At 42.6% G+C, this 18,886-nt stretch overlaps 1 protein-coding gene across 1 annotated transcript in view; it reads right to left on the bottom strand.

The window, feature by feature from the left end:
* Positions 1-5,888: 5,888 nt before the first annotated feature.
* Positions 5,889-18,886, bottom strand: part of slc35c2 (solute carrier family 35 member C2) — a 54,150-nt gene continuing 41,152 nt past the window's right edge. The window contains exons 7-9 of the mRNA XM_033042031.1: positions 12,291-12,466; positions 8,602-8,731; positions 5,889-7,267 (exon numbers count right to left, since the gene is read on the bottom strand). Of these exons, the coding sequence (XP_032897922.1) occupies positions 7,146-7,267; positions 8,602-8,731; positions 12,291-12,466 (428 nt within the window). The 3' untranslated portion in view covers positions 5,889-7,145. The remainder of the gene's footprint in view (positions 7,268-8,601; positions 8,732-12,290; positions 12,467-18,886) is intronic.

Raw genomic sequence — 18,886 nt, forward strand, 5'->3', positions numbered from 1 at the left:
TTCCCGGGATGGCGGAACTGACATATGATGAAAGAATGGGTCAACTGGGCTTGTATTCACTGGAATTTGGAAGGATGAGAGGGGTTTTTATAGAAACATGTAAAATTCTTAAAGGATTGGACAGGCTAGATGCAGGAGAAATGTTTCCGATGTTGGGTGGGTGCAGAAACAGGGGTCACTGTTTAAGAATAAGGGATAGGCCATTTAGGACTGAGATGAGGAAAAACCTCTTCACCCAGAGAGTTGTGAATCTGTGGAATTCTTTGCCACAGAAGGCAGTGGAGGTCATTTCACTGGATGTTTTAAAGAGAGAGTTAAATTTAGCTCTTAGGACTAAAGGAACGGGGTACTGATTTTAGATGATCAGCCATGATCATATTGAATGGCAATGCTGGTTCATAGGGCCGGATGGCCTACTCCTGCACCTATTTTTCTATGTTTCTAAAAGATAGCTCTAAAAAAAGGTCAAAGTTCATTGATAGAAGTTAACTCATTGTGAAACTCCACAAAGGAGACTGCTTTAATTTTTTTTTTAATGCTGGAAATATGCATGTCAAGCAGTACATGAGGAATGAGAAATAGTTTGTTTCAGGTCAAAAACCTTTGGTCATGCTGCCTGATGATGATTGTTTTCACATTGTTTTTTTCAGATTTTCATATCTGCAGCTTTAAAACAAATGTTTTTAACTGTTTATAATATTTGCTTTTCCCTTACATGTTCTGTTTATATCAACTCAGGCTAGAATCAAAAGAAAAATCCCCTTTCACAGTATGAACTGAAATGGCTGGATATCGATTAAATACAACTTTCAGATGGAATCAGCATTCATCTGAAATCTTTTGACCAAGTGTGCTGATGTTACTTCTGATTATAGCATTGATAAACATCACCTCTTCAATGAACCCAGACACACCAATAATGGAATATTGATGTGCAGAATGACACCCCTTTAGTGCAATATTTTAAAGTTCTATACTTGCACATTTAGACTTGTATTGTATTATGATATGAATGTCCTATACCTCTCATCCAAATAGTTTGCCTGAGCAAAGGGGTAAGGTCTAGAAACCCATGGAAAGCAGATGTGGTGCTCCAGCATTTCAGGTTCAGTCCTGACCTCCGGTGCCGTCTGTGTGGAATCTGCATATTCACACTTTGACTATGTGGGGTTCACCATGTGCTCTAATTTCTGCTGCATCCCAAAGATGTGTAGGTTGCACTGTACACTGCTATAGTCTGCAGGCAAATTTGCAGAATCTGTGGAGATCAGATAGGAATCTGGGGAGCATAAAATGGGATTGGGAAGAGGGATGGTGAAGACGAGGGGGAGGGAGTGTATGAGCCGCGCCTGCGCAGTTGGGGGCTATGGGTGAGTGGTGGAATATTGCATTGGTGGAAAGGGTTGCATTAGGGGAATGGGTACATTGCAATGGAATCTCAAATTTCGATTTCCCTTGTGGGGGGTGGGGTGGGATGGGAGGTCCCCGTTTCTTTGTGTGGGGGGTGGGGGGTGGAATAGGGCAGAGGTTTCATTTACACTTTCCTTGTTGGGGGAATGGGATGGGGGGGCGGTGGAGGTCCCCATTTCATCCCCCCCCCCGTGTATGGGTTTTCATTGTGGGGTGGTGGAATAGGGGTAGTTTAATTTACAATAAAAAAAATCCAGAATTTTTCTTGTGGGGGTGTGTGTGATGGGAGAGAGGTGATCAAGGACAGTTTCCTGCCATTTCAAGCAGGGTGCAAGGCCACCAAATTCAAGTGCACTTTCATGCCATTTCAAGCAGTGTGCAAGGCCACCAAATTCAAGTGCAGTTTCATCCCACTTCAAGCAGGGTGCAAGACAACCAAATTGAAGTGCAGTTTTATACCATTTCAAGCAGGGTGCAAGGCCACCAAATTCAAATGCAGTTTCATACCATTTCAAGCAGGGTGAAAACTGCCATAAAACCACTATAAAACCACACGAAACCACTCATTAACACCACACTCCTCTACACCTGATGAGTGGCGAGGAACTGAGTAAGATGGCCAAAAATCACAGCCGTAAGTGGTAGCTTTATCTAAAATTAATATTCAGTGCAAACAGGAAGTTATCAAGTTTCCACCAACAACAGCCATTTTTTTTGCCGTACAGCCTTTCAAAGCAATTATCACAAGCAGCCATTTTTTTTTTGCAGTGCAGCCTTTCAAAGCAGTTACCACCTCCAACAACCGCTTTATTTTTTTGCAGTGCAGCCTTTCAAAGCAGTTACTTCCACCAACAGCCATTTTTTTACAGTGCAGCCTTTCAAAGCAATTACCACCACCAAGCCATTTTTTTGCAGTGCAGCCTTTTAAAGCAGTTACTTCCACCAACAGCCATTTTTTTGCAGTGCAACCTTTCAAAGCAGTTACCACCACCACCAACAGCCATTTTTTTGCAATGCCACCTTTCAAAGCAGTTACCACCACCAACAGCCATTTTTTTTTGCAGTGCAGCCTTTTAAAGCAGTTACCACAACCAACCGCCATTTTTTTGCAGTGCAGCCTTTTAAAACAGTTACCACCACCAACAACAGCCATTTATTTTTTTTACAGTGCAGCCTTTCAAAGCAGTTACCACCACCAACAACAGCCTTTTTTTTTGCAGTGCAGCATTTGAAAGCAACCATATTTTCATTTTGAAACCACATTAAGGGCACTCACAGTTGAGCAGACATGTGTTCAGTGTTATTCAGAGCTCAGAGAGACGTGACCCTCTCGCTTCCTCCATCTTGCAGAGACTGTGTGAGGCACACCACTTCTGGGTTTTATAGTCCCTCCCCCCTCCCACCAGCAGGGGCAGCAGAGAGAATGGCATTTTTTTTTTTAAACATTAAAATAATAATAATAATAATAATTTGTTTATAGGGACAGTGCATATTAATGAACATTTGCATGTAAATATGCGAGATTGTAGCCAATCAGTAGCTAATTTCCGTCTCTAGTCCCAGGCAAAGGTAGATGAAGTGTCTTGCCCAAGGACACAACGACAGTACACACTCCAAGCAGGATTCGAACCGGCCACCTTCAGGTTGCCAGCCGAACACTTAGCCCATTGTGCCATCTCTCTGATGTTTCATCGATGGGAAAAATGTTCTGGTCCAGTCCGGCGCAGGGGATCTCTGAGCAAGGTGGCCAAAAATGATGGCCGTAAGTGGCGGCGTACTCTCAGAAATCACATCGCAGTGTGTCAAAAGCGGTCAAGATCTTACTTTTAGTAATATAGATATATATATATATATAGCTGAAAAGTTCAGAGAGTTGCTGGCAGTGTTCCTGTCTTGCAAACTTTGTATCAAAGTGTGTTGGAAGCTCTGAGGAATGATTTGAAAGTAAAAACCATTTTAAATTTGAACATTTTTATTAATAACTCGAGAAATAAAGCATGATTTTTTTCAGATAAGGCGATTTTGGACTACACGGAAAAACTCTCTACCGAAATATGTAAACATTTTGCCGTTAGCGTGTCAATTTTTCGAGAAGTTGTGATTACACACTAACACACACACTCACAAATAAAGAAACAAGATCAGAGTTTTAATAGTTACTATTCCAAGTGCAGACCCATTGTGTCCCAAGTGCAGACCCATTGGGTCAGCTCCCCCAATGCACCCGTCCCCTACCTGTAGCCCCCATGGGAGGTGTGGTCCTCTAACTCAACCCGTTGCCGAAAGATTCGAGCACTCCTCAGCAACGATCATAGCTTGTGAACCTTCCCCGGCACTGGAGTTGGAAAAAATAGCATCTTCCCAATTGCAATACCAATTGACCCCCCCTCTCCTGTCACTCCCTCAGAGTGTTCCTGCCAGTGTTCCTGTCTTGCAACTTTGTATCGAAGTGTGTTGGAAGCTATGAGGGATGATTTTAACAGGAAAAAACATTTTAAAATTCAAAGTTTTCTCAGATTTTTGAACATTTTCATTAATAACTCGAGAAATAAAGCATGAAAATTTCAGATTAGGTGATTTTGGACTCCATGGGAAAAATCTCGACTGGAATATGTAAAAATCTTACCGTTACCGCATCGTTTTTTCGAGAAGATGTGATCACACACAAACAAACAAATACACACACATCCAAGATAAGACTTTTAATAGTTATATATGATATTATATATATTATATACTTATTAAAAGTCTGATCTTGTACATGTGTATATATATATGTGGTTGTCTTTACATCTTCGCAAAAACACTACGCGGTAATGATAATATTTTTACATATTCCGACTGATGTTTCCCCTCGAGGTCGGGATCAACTTATCTGAACATTTTACCTTTATTTCTCGACTTATTCTCGACTCATTACTGATTAAAAGTCTAAAAAGTCAAAAGACTTTGAAATTAAAACGACCAGCTTCAACTGATGATGTCACAATGGCTCTGCTAGCAGTGATCAGCCTCACTGAAGATTTCATCCTATATTTGACATGTTATTCGCAATTAAAGCTTTAAAAATGCCAACTTTCACAAGAGTTTTAATTCCGATTCACATTTTTCCCCTCTAGGCAGAGATTACCTTCACAACATTTTAAGCTATATTTCTCGACTTATTACTGATTAAAGTTTAAAAAAATCAAAAGACTTTGAATTTAAAACGACCAGCTTCAACTGATGATGTCACAATGGCTCGGCTAGCAGTGACCTCACAGGAGGGGGAGGGCGAATTGCTATTGCAACACGCAGGGAAAGTGCAATTGGGGGCTACGGGTAGGGAACGGTTGCGTTGGGGGAGCAGACCCAACGGGTCTGCACTTAGTCTAGTATTTAACTAAAACTCTCATCTTGTTATCTGCAGGTTTGCAATGTTTCTCTATTTGCGCATAAACGGTATAGGATAGCTCTACGATTTTTGGCCCACCTTACTCACCATTGTCCTGTGCTGTAAACGAAAAAATGTTTTGTTCAGATTAATGGTATATTTTAAAAGTTATTAAGGTTTAAAAAAATAAAACAGCGCCCCCACCTGCGCATATGCAGTTGGGGCAGAGTTCCTGTGCGCATCTTTACGGGCGTCGAAAAGGGCACCCGACGGGTCCACAGCCGCGCCTGCGCAGTTGGGGCCTTTCCAGAATTCAGAGCGGCATCATTTTTTCACCATGGCGAAAGATGACTTCCATTTTAAATTCTGCCGCCCGGACCCGCTGGGATCCGACGCCTTGGCGCTGTGTCTACGGGTGGATGCGGCAGCCGGCTCCGGGGGGGGGGGAAGATGAGAGGCCACACCGACGATTCGGGGCTTGGGCACCGAGGCTGGCTCCACCGCCTTGGCACTGGGGCTCGGTCTGCGTCTGTGGGCGCCGACGATCCGGGGCCTAGACACTGAGGCTGGCTCTGAGGCCGACGGCTGCTGCTGATCCGGGCCCGCACAGCGGGCTGATGCTGCGCCGAGGACCCAAGGCCTGGTCGCTGAGCCTGGCTCTGAGGCCGACGACTGCAACCTCAAGATCCTGGGGAGGTGAGGACATAGACATAGAACATAGGTGCAGGAGTAGGCCATTCGGCCCTTCGAGCCTGCACCGCCATTCAATATGATCATGGCTGATCATCCAACGCAGTATCCCGTACCTGCCTTCTCGCCATACCCCCTGATCCCTTTAGCCACAAGGGCCACATCTCACTCCCTATTAAATATAGCCAATGAACTGGCCTCAACTACCTTCTGTGGCAGAGAGTTCCAGAGATTCACCACTCTCTGTGTGAAAGGGAGTGAGGATTGAGGGAGAGGAGGGAGTAGGGAGTGGGGAAAGTGGGAGAGGTGAGGAGGGAGAGTGGGAATTGAGGGAGAAGGAGGGCAATGGGGGAGGTGAGGAGTGGGGGAGAGGAGAGATATGGAGGGAGTGACAGAGTTGGGGAAAGGAGAGGGAGGGAGAGGTGAGGGAGGGAGGGATTGGGGGGGGAGGAGGAGAGGGGAAAGAAGAGGGAGGATGAAGAGGAGTGGGAGGGAGTGCTGGGGAATGAGGGGAATAAGCCGCGCCTGCCCAGTTGCGGGCTATGGGTGAGTGGTGGAATATTGTGTTGAGGGAACGGGTTGCGTTGGGGGAAGGGGTATGTGGTGGAATATTGCGTTGGGGAACGGGTTGCATTGGGGGACCAGGCCTCCCATGTGACAGGGTCCCAACTGGTCCCACTTCATCTAGTTGTTAATTAAAATCACCCGCATTTGAATGTAAAATAATTCACAGCTATTTCAATATAAAGTCAGAGAACTTACAGCTACAAGAAAAAGACACAGGAGGAGGTCATAGAAAGACTGAAGTGCCAAGGTATAGCGAGAAGAAAAAAGTGAGAAATGTGTAGAGGAAGGGTTAGAGAGTTTAAAATTCCAGCATTTAAGGCAAATTTCTTAACTGAAAAGAGACAAGGTTAACTCAAATGGTGAACTGACGAGTTTGTATCATTTTCCCCATGAAAAATGGTGCAAATTACTCCTGAGAAATTACAGCGATAAACTCAAATTAAGAGTTAATCCAGATGAAGCTCATTCAAGTGATATATCAAATCAAATTTGAGTGCCACTAAGACAACTATTACCTCCCCACATGATATCAAGGTTCATACCTCAATTTTCTGTCTGCATAAATCAGTCCTTTTTCTTGACAACAGGTAATTCATAAATACTTCAATTTAAGGCAACCTCGTCACCAAGCTTATTCAATAAATTAGTAGAATCTGATTATAAGAAAAAGATAAATTGCTGTTTCAGCACTGTACAATACATCTTCCACCACAAGTTGCTATGACCACCATCCACAGTTCTTAATCAACAGTAATTTCACCCAGAGTTGTATAGCTGAAAATATTCTCTCCAAGGACCCAAATTTGAAGATCCAAATCTTAACTGAAGAATAGACATTTCCCCACCATTCAAATGGATGCAAAAATGTGCAAAGTAACAGCATTAAAATGGATTTGATATTTTCACTGTTACCTCAATCTCTGCTCTTGGTCAGAGGGATGTCCATTCTCAGTGCAATAGACACCCCTCTAATTAGTTCCAATCATTGCAAGGAAAACATCGACAGTGTTTAAAGCTAATACAGACATATCTTAGCACAGCACATGTACAACATGAGAGGCAAAAACTTGGAATGGTTGACAACATAGATGCAAGATATCAAAAATTAATGGACGACTTCATCTTCATCACTCTCATTTGCCTGTCCATTTCTTAGAAGTAATTCTGTTGCAACTTCAGTCAAAGCCACATCATGGAATTTCTCCATCCTTGTGTCTTTGGATGAATCTGAGAAAGATAGAAGGATATATACAGGTCAAGCTATGCATGAAGTTATGACTATTCTACTGATTGGCCTTTGCCTTAACACTACTTTGACGTTATATGTAAATCACAGAACTGTTCTATCAATCATGCAGTACAACTGGAATTATGTTAAATGCAAATTTTAAACAGTTGAATTAAAAAAAATGTATTGGTGCAAACAAGCTTCATTTTAAAAGAAAAAAAAAGTATTGTACCTTGGCACTACTCTGTCACAGCTGCCTTACAGCTCCAGCTATCCAGGTTCAATCCTGACCTCTGGTGCTCTGTATGTGCAGATTGGATTTTCTCCCTATAACTGCATGGGTTCTTCCTGGTGTTCTGGTATCCTCCCACATCTCATGGACATGCAGCTTAGTAGGTCAAATAGCCACCTTCAACATCATTAACTTGAAGGTTGTGAATCTGTGGAATTTATTGCCACAGAAGGCTGTGGAGGTCTTTACTGGGTATTTTTAAGGCAGCGATTGGCAGATTCTTAATTAGTAAGGGTGTCAAGAATTATGGGTAGCTGGATGGACAAAGGTTCAAGATGAAAAGGAGACAAATGATTGTAAAATAAGGAGAGAAGCATGATATGTGAAGCCAGAGAGAGTGATATAGGAGGATGGGGGGGGTGCTGTTCATCCAGTTTGCATATGACCTCACTCTGGCAATGGAGGAAGCCCAGGACAGAATAGTCAGCATGAGTTAAAATGATTAGCAACTAGGATCCAGCAGGCCTCGGCGGACAGTGTGTAAAGGTTCAGTGAAACAGTCACCTAGTCTATGCTTGGTCTCGCCAATGTAAAGGAGGTCACATCAGGAGCACTGAATGCAGTAGACGAGTTTGGAGGTGCATGTGAACCTGTCACACCTGGAAGAGCTGCTGGAGTTACTGGATGGATGAGACAGGTGTAGGGACTGGTATTACATCACCTGCGGTAGCAAGGGAAAGTACCCGAGGGGAGGGCTGTTTGGGTGGGAAGAGGTGTGTGAACCAATGAGTTGTGGAGGGAGTGGTCACTGCAGAGAGCAGAATGGGTGGGGATAGGAGGATGAGACCGGTGGTGGATCTTGGCTGTTACCAAAGCCAATTAATACACACACCTTCTAATTCAGGTAAAATTTACATCTTGGCCTCAAGGTCAAGACAAGTTTTAAAATAATGTTTGTGGAACATAAAAACCTGGCTCCTGAGTCATGGGAGAAATACAGGACACGAGGAAGTGTGAAACCTAACTTTGCTAAAAGGTAACCACTTACATTCACACTACTATAGCAAAACCTGTTTTTAATTCAAGAAGATGTGGCTGTACCTTCTGAATAAGTTACTTTAAGTGCAACATGTAATGATATTCCAGACAGGCACATTACAAATCCCAACCAGTTTAAAAGAGTCAGCTGGTCACCCATCAGATGGCTCGCAAGGATCAGGACACAGACTTCCTGTAAGAGAAGCATAGAATTCTTTGGATCTAGTATCACAAATTGTTCTTTATAAACCCCCACAAAGCACATGCCACCCCCACTCTATCATTGAACATAGCAAATACAAAAAGGGGTACTCTGCTCTTCGAGCCTGCTCCACCATCCATCTTCATCATCACTGAACACCAATGCCACATTCTCCCCATGTCCCTCAAGCCCCAAGTATTTAACTTTCAGTGATTGAGAATTCCACAGGCTCAAGTTCAAGTTCAAGTGAGTTTATTGTCATGTGTCCCTGTATAGGACAATGAAATTCTTGCTTTGCTTAAGCACACAGAAAATAGTAGGCATTTACTACAAAACAGATAAATGTGTCCATATACCATGATATAAATATATACACACATGAATAAATAAACTGGTAGTGCAAATAACAGAAAGTGGTTGCTAATAATCAGAGTTTTGTCCGAGCCAGGTTTAATAACCTGATGGCTGAGGGGAAGTAGCTATTCCTGAACCTGGTTGTTGCAGTCTTCAGGCTCCTGTACCGGCTCACTCTAACAGTAGAAATGTTTCCCTCAATAACTTGCCCCCATATTCTTTCACCAGGAACCTTGGTCCATCAGTCATTAGGACTGTCCTTTCTGCACTGTCCTGTCTGATTAGAAGTTTGAAGTGATCTCCTCTCATTCTTTTAAACTCTAGCAAACACATCTCTGACCAAATATCTCTTTGTAGGATTCCAAGAATTAGCTTTATGAACCTCTGCTGAACTCCTTCGATAGCAAGAACATCCTTTCTCAGGCGAGACAATGGAGTTGGAGAGCCTAAAACTAAAGGATACAGGGTTTAAAGTGAGAGGAGAGAAATTTAAGGGCGATCTGAGGGGCAGGTTTTACACACACACATGCACACAGTGGTGTTATATTGAACAAGAGGAGGTGGGGAGGCAGATCCAATTACAATGTTTAAAAGACATTTGCACAGATATTGTTTAGAAAAAGAGAGGAATGGAGTCTAAAGCAGAAACATGATCAGGTAGGAAGGCATCACAGTCAGTATGGATGAGTTGTAGCCAAAGGCCCCGTTTCCGTGCTGTACAACTTTACGATTAATTCCCACTGAGGGGACACAGTCTTGACTGCCTTACACTCTGGTCTCTCCTTCAGTTCATAAAAACAAGGCGTAAATATTTGAGGTGCAAGAACTGGGGTAATCCACTGGTTACATTTTCCCAACTTGAAAAATAAAAATGTATTCCAATTTTGTCTGTGATAACTAATCTTCAATCCATGCCAACATCTCTACCCTAATAAAAGGAGCTTTCCTCTTAAACATCAGACTTTTATGTGGCATTTTATCGAATGCCTTTTGAAAATCCAAATACACTCCATCTGCATGTCCGCCTTTATGAATCCTGCTCATTGCTTCATCGAACATAATAGCAAATATGTCAAACATTATTTATCTTCCTCGATTGATTTTCTTCCTTGATCATAGTCTTAACATCTTACCCAATAAGCACATATTCCTATGTAGTTAAATGTATTTCGTCTTCCTCTCAAACTGGAAAGTCCAGAGGCCAAGGACCGATTTTTATTTAATCTGATTTGATCTAAACCCAGAACATAGTTAACGTCGCCTAACGTCTATTTCCTTCGCTCCATAGATGCTGCCTCACCCGCTGAGTTTCTCCAAATCATTTATATAAAAGACCACCTTAGGCAGTCCCTTGAAATGGAGGATGGCTCCAGTTCACTGGGTTCCCAGGTGGCAAAAGAGTGATTGTGGAGATTGCAGACCCTTCCATTCATTGGCCAGGAGTCATTGATGGAGTGGGGTGGGCAAGTGGCGAGATTTTAGTTTAATGTATTGTCACGTGTACAGAGGTACAGCGAAAACCTTTTGTTGTTTGCTAACCAGTCAACGCAAAAATAATGCATGATTACAATTTAGTCATTCACAGTGTACAGATAAATACATAAGGGAATAATGTTTAATGCAAGTTAAATTACATAATCTCTTCCGTCACTTACACCGAACCTCTCTATACCCCAGTAATAATTCCAGGTTCTCAAAGCCATCTACATGGTTCTTCTCCATTGTGCCCAAATCTCAGATTCCATAATGTGGTAGGGAAGCCTTGACAATGTCCGTGAATATTTTGTGTAGGAAAAAACTACAGATGCTGGTTTCGTGTTGAGACCCTTCTTCAGACTGATGAAGGGTCTCGACCCGAAAACGTCACCCATTCCTTCTCTCCAGAGATGCTGCCTATCCCGCTGAGTTACTCCAACTTTTTGTGTCTACCTTAAGTGAATATTTTCCTCCATCCTCCATGAAATCTCATGTCATGACAGAGCTCACAATTAATATTTTTGGACATAATTTTCCACAAGATCTAGACTAAGAATTATATATTGTTTGGCTATTGGTATTGTTTTGGAAGATAGCTAACAGACTGTTGATTGAAAAAAGGTGAAAGAAAGATAACCCAGATGTGGGAAAAGTATTCAAAATTTCCTGAGGGCTAAAATAAATAATTTTGACCAACTAAGAAAATAGTCACCATTTACGCAATATTTTCAGCACCCATCATAGTCGCAGCAAGTCTCCGACTATTTTCAACATGTTGAAAATCCAGCGGCAACCAGAAAAGGGTACAACTCTTTGGGCGACTACTCACGACCATACAGGCAAGGCTATATCCTAGTAATGGTTTCATATTTTTGGGTGGGGAGCAGATAACAAAGAGGACTGACAGGTAGTTTATTTAACATGGAATATCTCGACTTCAGCAAGGCTTTTAACAAGTTGCTATTTGGCAGATTAACATATATAAAAACTCATGCATGCGATCCAAGGCAAAATCGTTAGAGATCAACAATAGGAAGCAAAGGGCAATGGGCAATGGATATACAGGAAAATAGAAAATTATTTGAAGTGGGGTTATGCTGGGCTCAGTATCAGGTATTTGGCATTTCAATTATTCAGTAAATGCAGAAATCTATTGAAGGTTAGTGATTTGGTGGCATCTTACTTTCTCTTTCAAATGCTGAGTAATCCACAATGCATTCTTAAAAGGAAGGGCCAGCAGAAATAGCTGCAGAATTGCTGCTCAGTGTATTTAACGTTGCAATATTGCACTACAATATGCAAGTCAGAAACACACTGGAATGCCAAGTCTGGCGCATCTGATCTCTTGCTTTGCTGCACGAGCTCACCATACAATCCAATGGCAGCTACAGACCATGGAGTGGAGTGGCCACCACATGAAGGTAGTCACCAACCATCATTAAAACATTCAGAAGCTTTTTTTGTAATTAAAAGTGAAATAAGGTATCAAAGGATTTTTTTTTGTTAATTTTGGAAAATGTAATCTTGTAATATCCAGAACATTCAAAAACACAGAAAATATCATATCAGTGAGCGGTCAAAGCAGCTATGGGGTTAGCATGGGTGAGAGAGTGGTCTTGCTTTCATATTTTAGATACCGCATGTTCCTTATGTCTGAACAAATACTGCAATGAAATTACAAAAGTGTTGCGTAAAAAGGTACAGAACTCAAGTGGCTCACCTTAAAAATACCCGCAATGGATAGGGTCAGGCTGGATGTTTTGGCAACCAAAAGGAATTCAGAGAAGCAGAGTCCAAATGCTAGAAATCCTCCTCCAGCCAATACAAACACCATATTTAATAAAGCTGAGGTCTCGTGGTAGCGAAATAACTTCTCTGAAGCAGACAGGCTGAGTCCTTGTGAAAAAGAAACTTGCTGTTATATCACTGCTCAAGTTATTAAAGATTTATTTCCAATTTAACATATTTAGAATCATACCGTCTTGCTAACATAATGTAGTGCAAAAAACTAGCAGGCTACATGATTTGACGTTCATTATTGTGCTTTTGCTTCACCCAAACCCCATCTCACTCCTCTTCATCTCACGCTTTTAGCATTCACTTCTATTTCTTTTTCTCTAATATGTTAACATCCCTTTGTTTAAACATATCTGTACAATTGCTTCAACTACCAATCCTTGCAACAAATTACACATTTGAATTTCCCTCTGAGCATAGAATTTCCAGAATGTTTCCAAGTTTTATCCTCCATCTGTCAAACCACCTCTGCAGTAAACAGAAGGCAGAGGGACTATAAAGAGAAGATAGACACAAAATGCTGGAGTAACTCAGCGGGGCAAGCAACATCTCTGGAGAAAATAAATGGGTCACGTTCCTTTTCTCCAGAGATGCTGCCTGTCCCGCTGAGTTACTCCAGCATTTTGTGTCTATCTTTGATTTAAAACAGCATCTGCAGTTCTTTCCGACACGGGACTATAAAGAACCTGGTTTTAAGTGTTCCTTATAACAATGTTAGTCCAAGTCTTGTTTTTATAATCTTTGACACCTATAACAGTGCTTCTATAGTGACCAGAATTGCACACAAAATCTAACACCAGTTCTTCAAAACTTAGCTCACGATTTGCTCATCTCAAGTAGACTACATGTCAAAAATCAGTTTTAAGGCAGAATTAATGCTGATGTTTCAGCAAAGTACTGAGCTAGTGCCGTACTGCTGAACCCACAATCCATCAAAGCAAAAGCTGCCCAAATTTATAAATTGCTTTCAAATGCAGAATGAAACTGATACACCAGCGCACTTGGGATTTTGGTAATGCTGCACCAGCAGATTTCCTGGACTATTTGACTATTAAGAATAAGGGGTAGGCCGTTTAGGACTGAGATGAGGAAAACGTTTTTCACCCAGAGAGTTGTGAATCTGTAGAATTCTCTGCCACAGAAGGCAGTGGAGGGCAATTCACTGGATGTTTTCAAGAGGGAGCTAGATTTAGCTCTTAGGGCTAAAGGAATCAAGGAATATGGGAAAAAGCAGGAACAGGGAACTGATTTTAGATGATCAGCCATGATCATATTGAATGGCGGTACTGGCTCGAAGGGCCGACTTCTGCACCTATTTTTCTGTGTTACTCCCATTAATGCCTACCGTGTTTATTTATGTTTTACGGGATTAAAATGCAGGTTTGTATTGGTTGTCGTAGAGGGATTTGCTCGGACTACATGCAGACGAAATAAAATCTGCGCTTCCGTTCCCGTTTTTTTTTTTTAATAAAGTTGCTGGTCAATTGCATCGCTGGATTGAAGTTAAACGCGACTTCTAACTCCTTCAACATCACGGATCACAAGTGCAAGACAAAACAAAAGGTATGTGATTTATTTAACATCTTATCTTGCTTTTTGGTGTGGTTTCATTTTAATCTGATGATCCGAAATATGTTATTTAGGCCCCGATATCGACCGTGTCTTGCCTGCCAATCGGGGCTTAAATCATGGCGGCGGCCACATTCTGATCTATCACATTCCGATCTATCACAATCCAGAAACATCCACTCTCAAGATAATCAAATTTTTTTTTTGCACAATCATGTCGTAAGCACATCTAAATCATCTATATTTTGTGTTATTGTCTATCCATGATCAATATTTTCATACTAAATATCTGACTAAAAACTGCCACAGTCATTTTAGTATGAAAATATTGATAGACAATAACATAAAATGTAGATATTCTTGACATGATTGTGCAAAAAATAATGATTTTGATTATCTCGAGAGTGGATGTTTCTGGATTTTAGATTTTACAAACATGTCTGTGTAAAACGACATTTGCCTGCTGCAGTTTATAAACCAAGTAAAATCTATGGGAATTAAACATTCAATTCCTTCCATTTGGCATAGAAATCCATGACAAAGTGAGATTTAAAAATCATGTGATATTGTGAATTAGTGTGAATGGGATCAGTTTGTTATTTGGATGCTTTGGCAATTTAAAACATTATTTTTAGCTTTTTCTTAAGAATGGGACAGATGTTTAGATCTAGTAATTGAATTTAGATTAATTTAATTGATTTGATGACACTGATTATGATTTTTTGTGGGTATTGACTATTTGTTTTAACGTTACAATAATATTAAAGTTCTGATCTTGAGAATATCACATTTTTGAATTTTCAAAGCAGTCTGGGTGTTTAAATACTATTTCTGTCACAATGGTTAATTTTGTAATTAGCTACTTAATTAGGTGATTAACTAATTATATACTTTAATTTCAGGTCATCCAAGTAAGATGTATCATATTTGTTTCAGAATGGTTCAATCTACAATAACTGAAGATGTCATTCAGTTCTCTTAATTTTTAAGAAGGTTATGGGCTTTTATGTCAATTGACAGTCCTCAGCTTTTGTGGTAAGTTAATGGAAAAGCAATAGGGAACAAGATGCTAATTTCCAGGTATGAAAATGACCATAACTTTTTTAATACTGAAGATATGAATGTGAATTAGGTATCAAATGAAAGTTCCCTTTATGCTTTATATGATGGGATAAATTACGGGCTTGATTTTTAAAATCTCAACATTTTGTAACATTCCTAATATTACAGATAACAAACAGTTTATCTAAGTTGCGGGTTTTACGGACAGTCTTAAAGAAAACGGTGGACAGGTTTAGGGAATTCTATAGCTTAGGACCTTATCATTCAAGGTCAAGAGTAATGGACATTAAAATCAGCAACCTGCAGGAGGCCAAATAGGTGGAACTCTTATCTTGGGCATGGGGTTGGGGGACATTAGAAGACATGATTGGAATATATTTGAATACATGGACGGCGATATTATTTAACCAGAAACCAATCCTGGTCAGCAAACCATCGCAAAGTAGAAATAGGACTTTGAGCAAGTTACTCCACAGGCAATGAAGAAGGCAGGCATGGAATCTGGAGGTAAAAGGGTTTTCTCATTTGAGCAGTACCAGAGTTAAGCAGTATTACATGTGAACTTGGCGATGTTGGCACCCCAATGAACTGGTCGGAATCTGATATGGCAATGAAGTTATGCAGTGTCTTTGCACTGTTGAGTTAAATGGCAGGGAGCAACATGGAAAATGTGATTAGATAATTGATTTTGTAATGAGGACAAAGTGGCAATAGTTTTGGCCCTTATATTTAGTCACAATTAAATTTAAATTTAAAATTAAATTTGATCTAGTCTGTCTCAATGCCTGACAACTAGACTGGAGAAGAGAATAAAAGAGGTACACAAAATTGCTGGGGAAACTCATCGGGTGCAGCAGCATCTATGGAGCGAAGGAAATAGGCGACGTTTCGGGCCGAAACCCTTCTTCAGACTGATGGGGGGTGGGGGGGGGGGAAATAAAGAAGGAAAAGGGGAGGAGGAGGAGGAGCCCGAGGGCGGGCGGATGGGAGGGTGGGAGGAGACAGCTAGAGGGTTAAGGAAGGGGAGGAGACAGCAAGGGCTAGCCAAATTGGGAGAATTCAATGTTAATGCCATAAGGACGCAAGGTCCCCAGACGGAATATGAGGTGCTGTTCCTCCAATTTCCGCTGTTGCTCACTCTGGCAATGGAGGAGACCCAGGACAGAGAGGTCGGATTGGGAATGGGAGGGGGAGTTGAAGTGCTGAGCCACCGGGAGGTCAGGTAGGTTATTGCGGACTGAGCGGAGGTGTTCGGCGAAACGATCGCCCAACCTACGCTTGGTCTCACCGATGTAAATCAGCTGACATCTAGAGCAGCGGATGCAGTAGATGAGGTTGGAGGAGATACAGGTGAACCTTTGTCGCACCTGGAACGACTGCTTGGGACCTTGAATGGAGTCGAGGGGGGAGGTGAAGGGACAGGTGTTGCATTTCTTGCGGTTGCAACGGAAAGTGCCCGGGGAGGGTGTGGTGCAGGAGGGAAGGGAAGAATTGACGAGGGAGTTGCGGAGGGAGCGGTCTTTGCGGAAGGCAGACATGGGGGGAGATGGGAAGATGTGGCGAGTGGTGGGGTCACGTTGGAGGTGGCGGAAATGGCGGAGGATTATGTGTTGTATTTGCCGGCTGGTGGGGTGAAAGGTGAGGACCAGAGGGACTCTGCCCTTGTTGCGTGTGCGGGGATGGGGAGAGAGAGCAGTGTTACGGGGTATGGATGAGACCCTGGTGTGAGCCTCATCTATGGTGGCAGAGGGGAATCCCCGTTCCCTGAAGAACGAGGACATTTCCGATGCCCTGGTATGAAATGTCTCATCCTGGGAACAGATGCGGCGTAGGCGGAGGAATTGGGAGTAGGGGATGGAGTCTTTACAGGGGGCAGGGTGGGAAGACGTGTAGTCGAGATAGCCATATGAGTCAGTGGGTTTGTAATGTATGTCGGTCAGGAGTCTGTCCCCTGCGATGGAGATGGTGAGGTCAAGGAATGGTAGGGAAGTGTCGGAAATCGTCCAGGTGTATTGGAGTGCCGGATGGAAGTTGGTGGTGAAGTGGATGAAGTCAGTCAGTTGTGTGTGGTGCAGGAGGTGGCACCAAAGCAGTCGTCAATGTAACGGAGGTAGAGGTCGGGGATGGGGCCCTGGTACGTCTCGAACAAGGATTGTTCAACGTACCCGACAAAGAGGCAGGCGTAGCTGGGGCCCATGCGTGTGCCCATAGCTACGCCTTGTGTTTGGAGGAAATGGGAGGAGTCAAATGTAAAGTTGTTGAGGGTGAGGACCAACTCCGCTAAGCGGAGGAGAGTGTCAGTGGCTGGGTATAGGTTGCTCCTCTGGTCGAGGAAGAACCGGAGGGCTCCGAGGCCATCCTGGTGGGGGATGGAGGTGTAGAGTGACCGGACATCCATGGTGCAGATGAGGGGGTGAGAGCCCAGAGAGTGGAATGCGTGGAGGCGGCGGAGAGTGTCTGAGGTGTCTAGAACATAGGTGGGGAGGGATTTGACCAAGGGGGATAGGATGAAGTCAAGGTATGTGGAGATGAGTTCGGTGGGGCACGAACACGCAGAGACAATGGGTCTGCCGGGAGAGCCGGGTTTGTGGATTTTGGGGAGAAGGTAAAAACGGGCCGTGCGGGGCTGGGGAACGATGAGGTTGGAGGCTTGGTCAGGTAGGGCGTGGGAATTGATGAAGTCGGTGATGGTGCTAGAAATGGTGGCCTGGTGCTGGTCAGTGGGGTCATGGTCCAAGGGTAAGTAGGAGGAGGTGTCCGAGAGTTGGCGCGTGGCCTCAGCTTTGTAGAGAATAAAAGAGGTGGTAGCTAGATATCAAAGATAGACATGGTAGTTGATTAATATTGCTAAAGGGCAATAAAATAAAATATTTGGCACCTGGAACTTTGGTCCCTGTTCTCACACTCCAAAAAGCCCACCACAGTTGATCCCCTGGCCATGAATGGAGAGAACACATCTCTCATTCTCATCTTGAACACATGCTCAGTGCTTCGGTGGCCAGTCTTTGAATTTCTACACTGTTCCAATGAAGTGAATGCAAGTTGCAAGAGAAGCACTTTTTTTTCCATCCGGGTTAAATCTGATACAAGGTCAACCCCCTTAATGTTACATTGTTTTTTTCCACTTCACCTGATCTGCTGGATATTCCAGTAGGAAAGAACTGCAGATGCTGGTTTAAATCGAAGGTAGACACAAAATGTTGGAGTAACTCAACCTGAAACGTCACCCATTCCTTCTCTCCAGAGATGCTGCCTGTCCCGCTGAGTTATTCCAGCATTTTGTGTCTACATGTTGAATATTCCCATCATTCTCTTTTGTTATAGATTTGCAGCAATTGCTGCAATCCTTTCCATGTCAACCTTAATCCTGAAGCATTTTTCAATCCATACAGTATGTTCACTCTCTCTTCCCCCTGCCTTCCCCTCCCCATTGTCCTCACTCCCCTTTCAGACAACCTCGATCTCCATTCTATCACAGACTTTTCCTTTATTCCTATTTCGATTTGAAATACACTTTAAAAAAAACTTTTTATAGTTCTGATGAAGGGCTATCGACCAGAAACATCTATTTAGTTTCTCTCCTAACCCAAGCTTTTATTTCAGAGCTCCAAAAAAGACAGCCACATATTTTGGGGGGGGGGGGGGGGGGGGGTGGAAATAACATGTGTGAATGGCATGTTGGCCTTCATAACAAGAGTTAAGTATAGGAGCAAAGAGGTCCTGGAGTATTGTGTGCACTTTATCTCCAAATTTGAGGAAGGACATTCTTGCCATTGAGGGAGTGCAGCATTGGTTCGCGAGGTTAATTCCTGGGATGGCGGAACTGTCATATGTTGATAGAATAGAGCGACTGGGCTAGTATACACTGGAATTTAGAAGGATGAAACG

The sequence above is a fragment of the Amblyraja radiata genome, chromosome 23 (genome assembly GCF_010909765.2).
Source record: "Amblyraja radiata isolate CabotCenter1 chromosome 23, sAmbRad1.1.pri, whole genome shotgun sequence".
In the NCBI taxonomy this organism is placed as follows: domain Eukaryota; kingdom Metazoa; phylum Chordata; class Chondrichthyes; order Rajiformes; family Rajidae; genus Amblyraja; species Amblyraja radiata.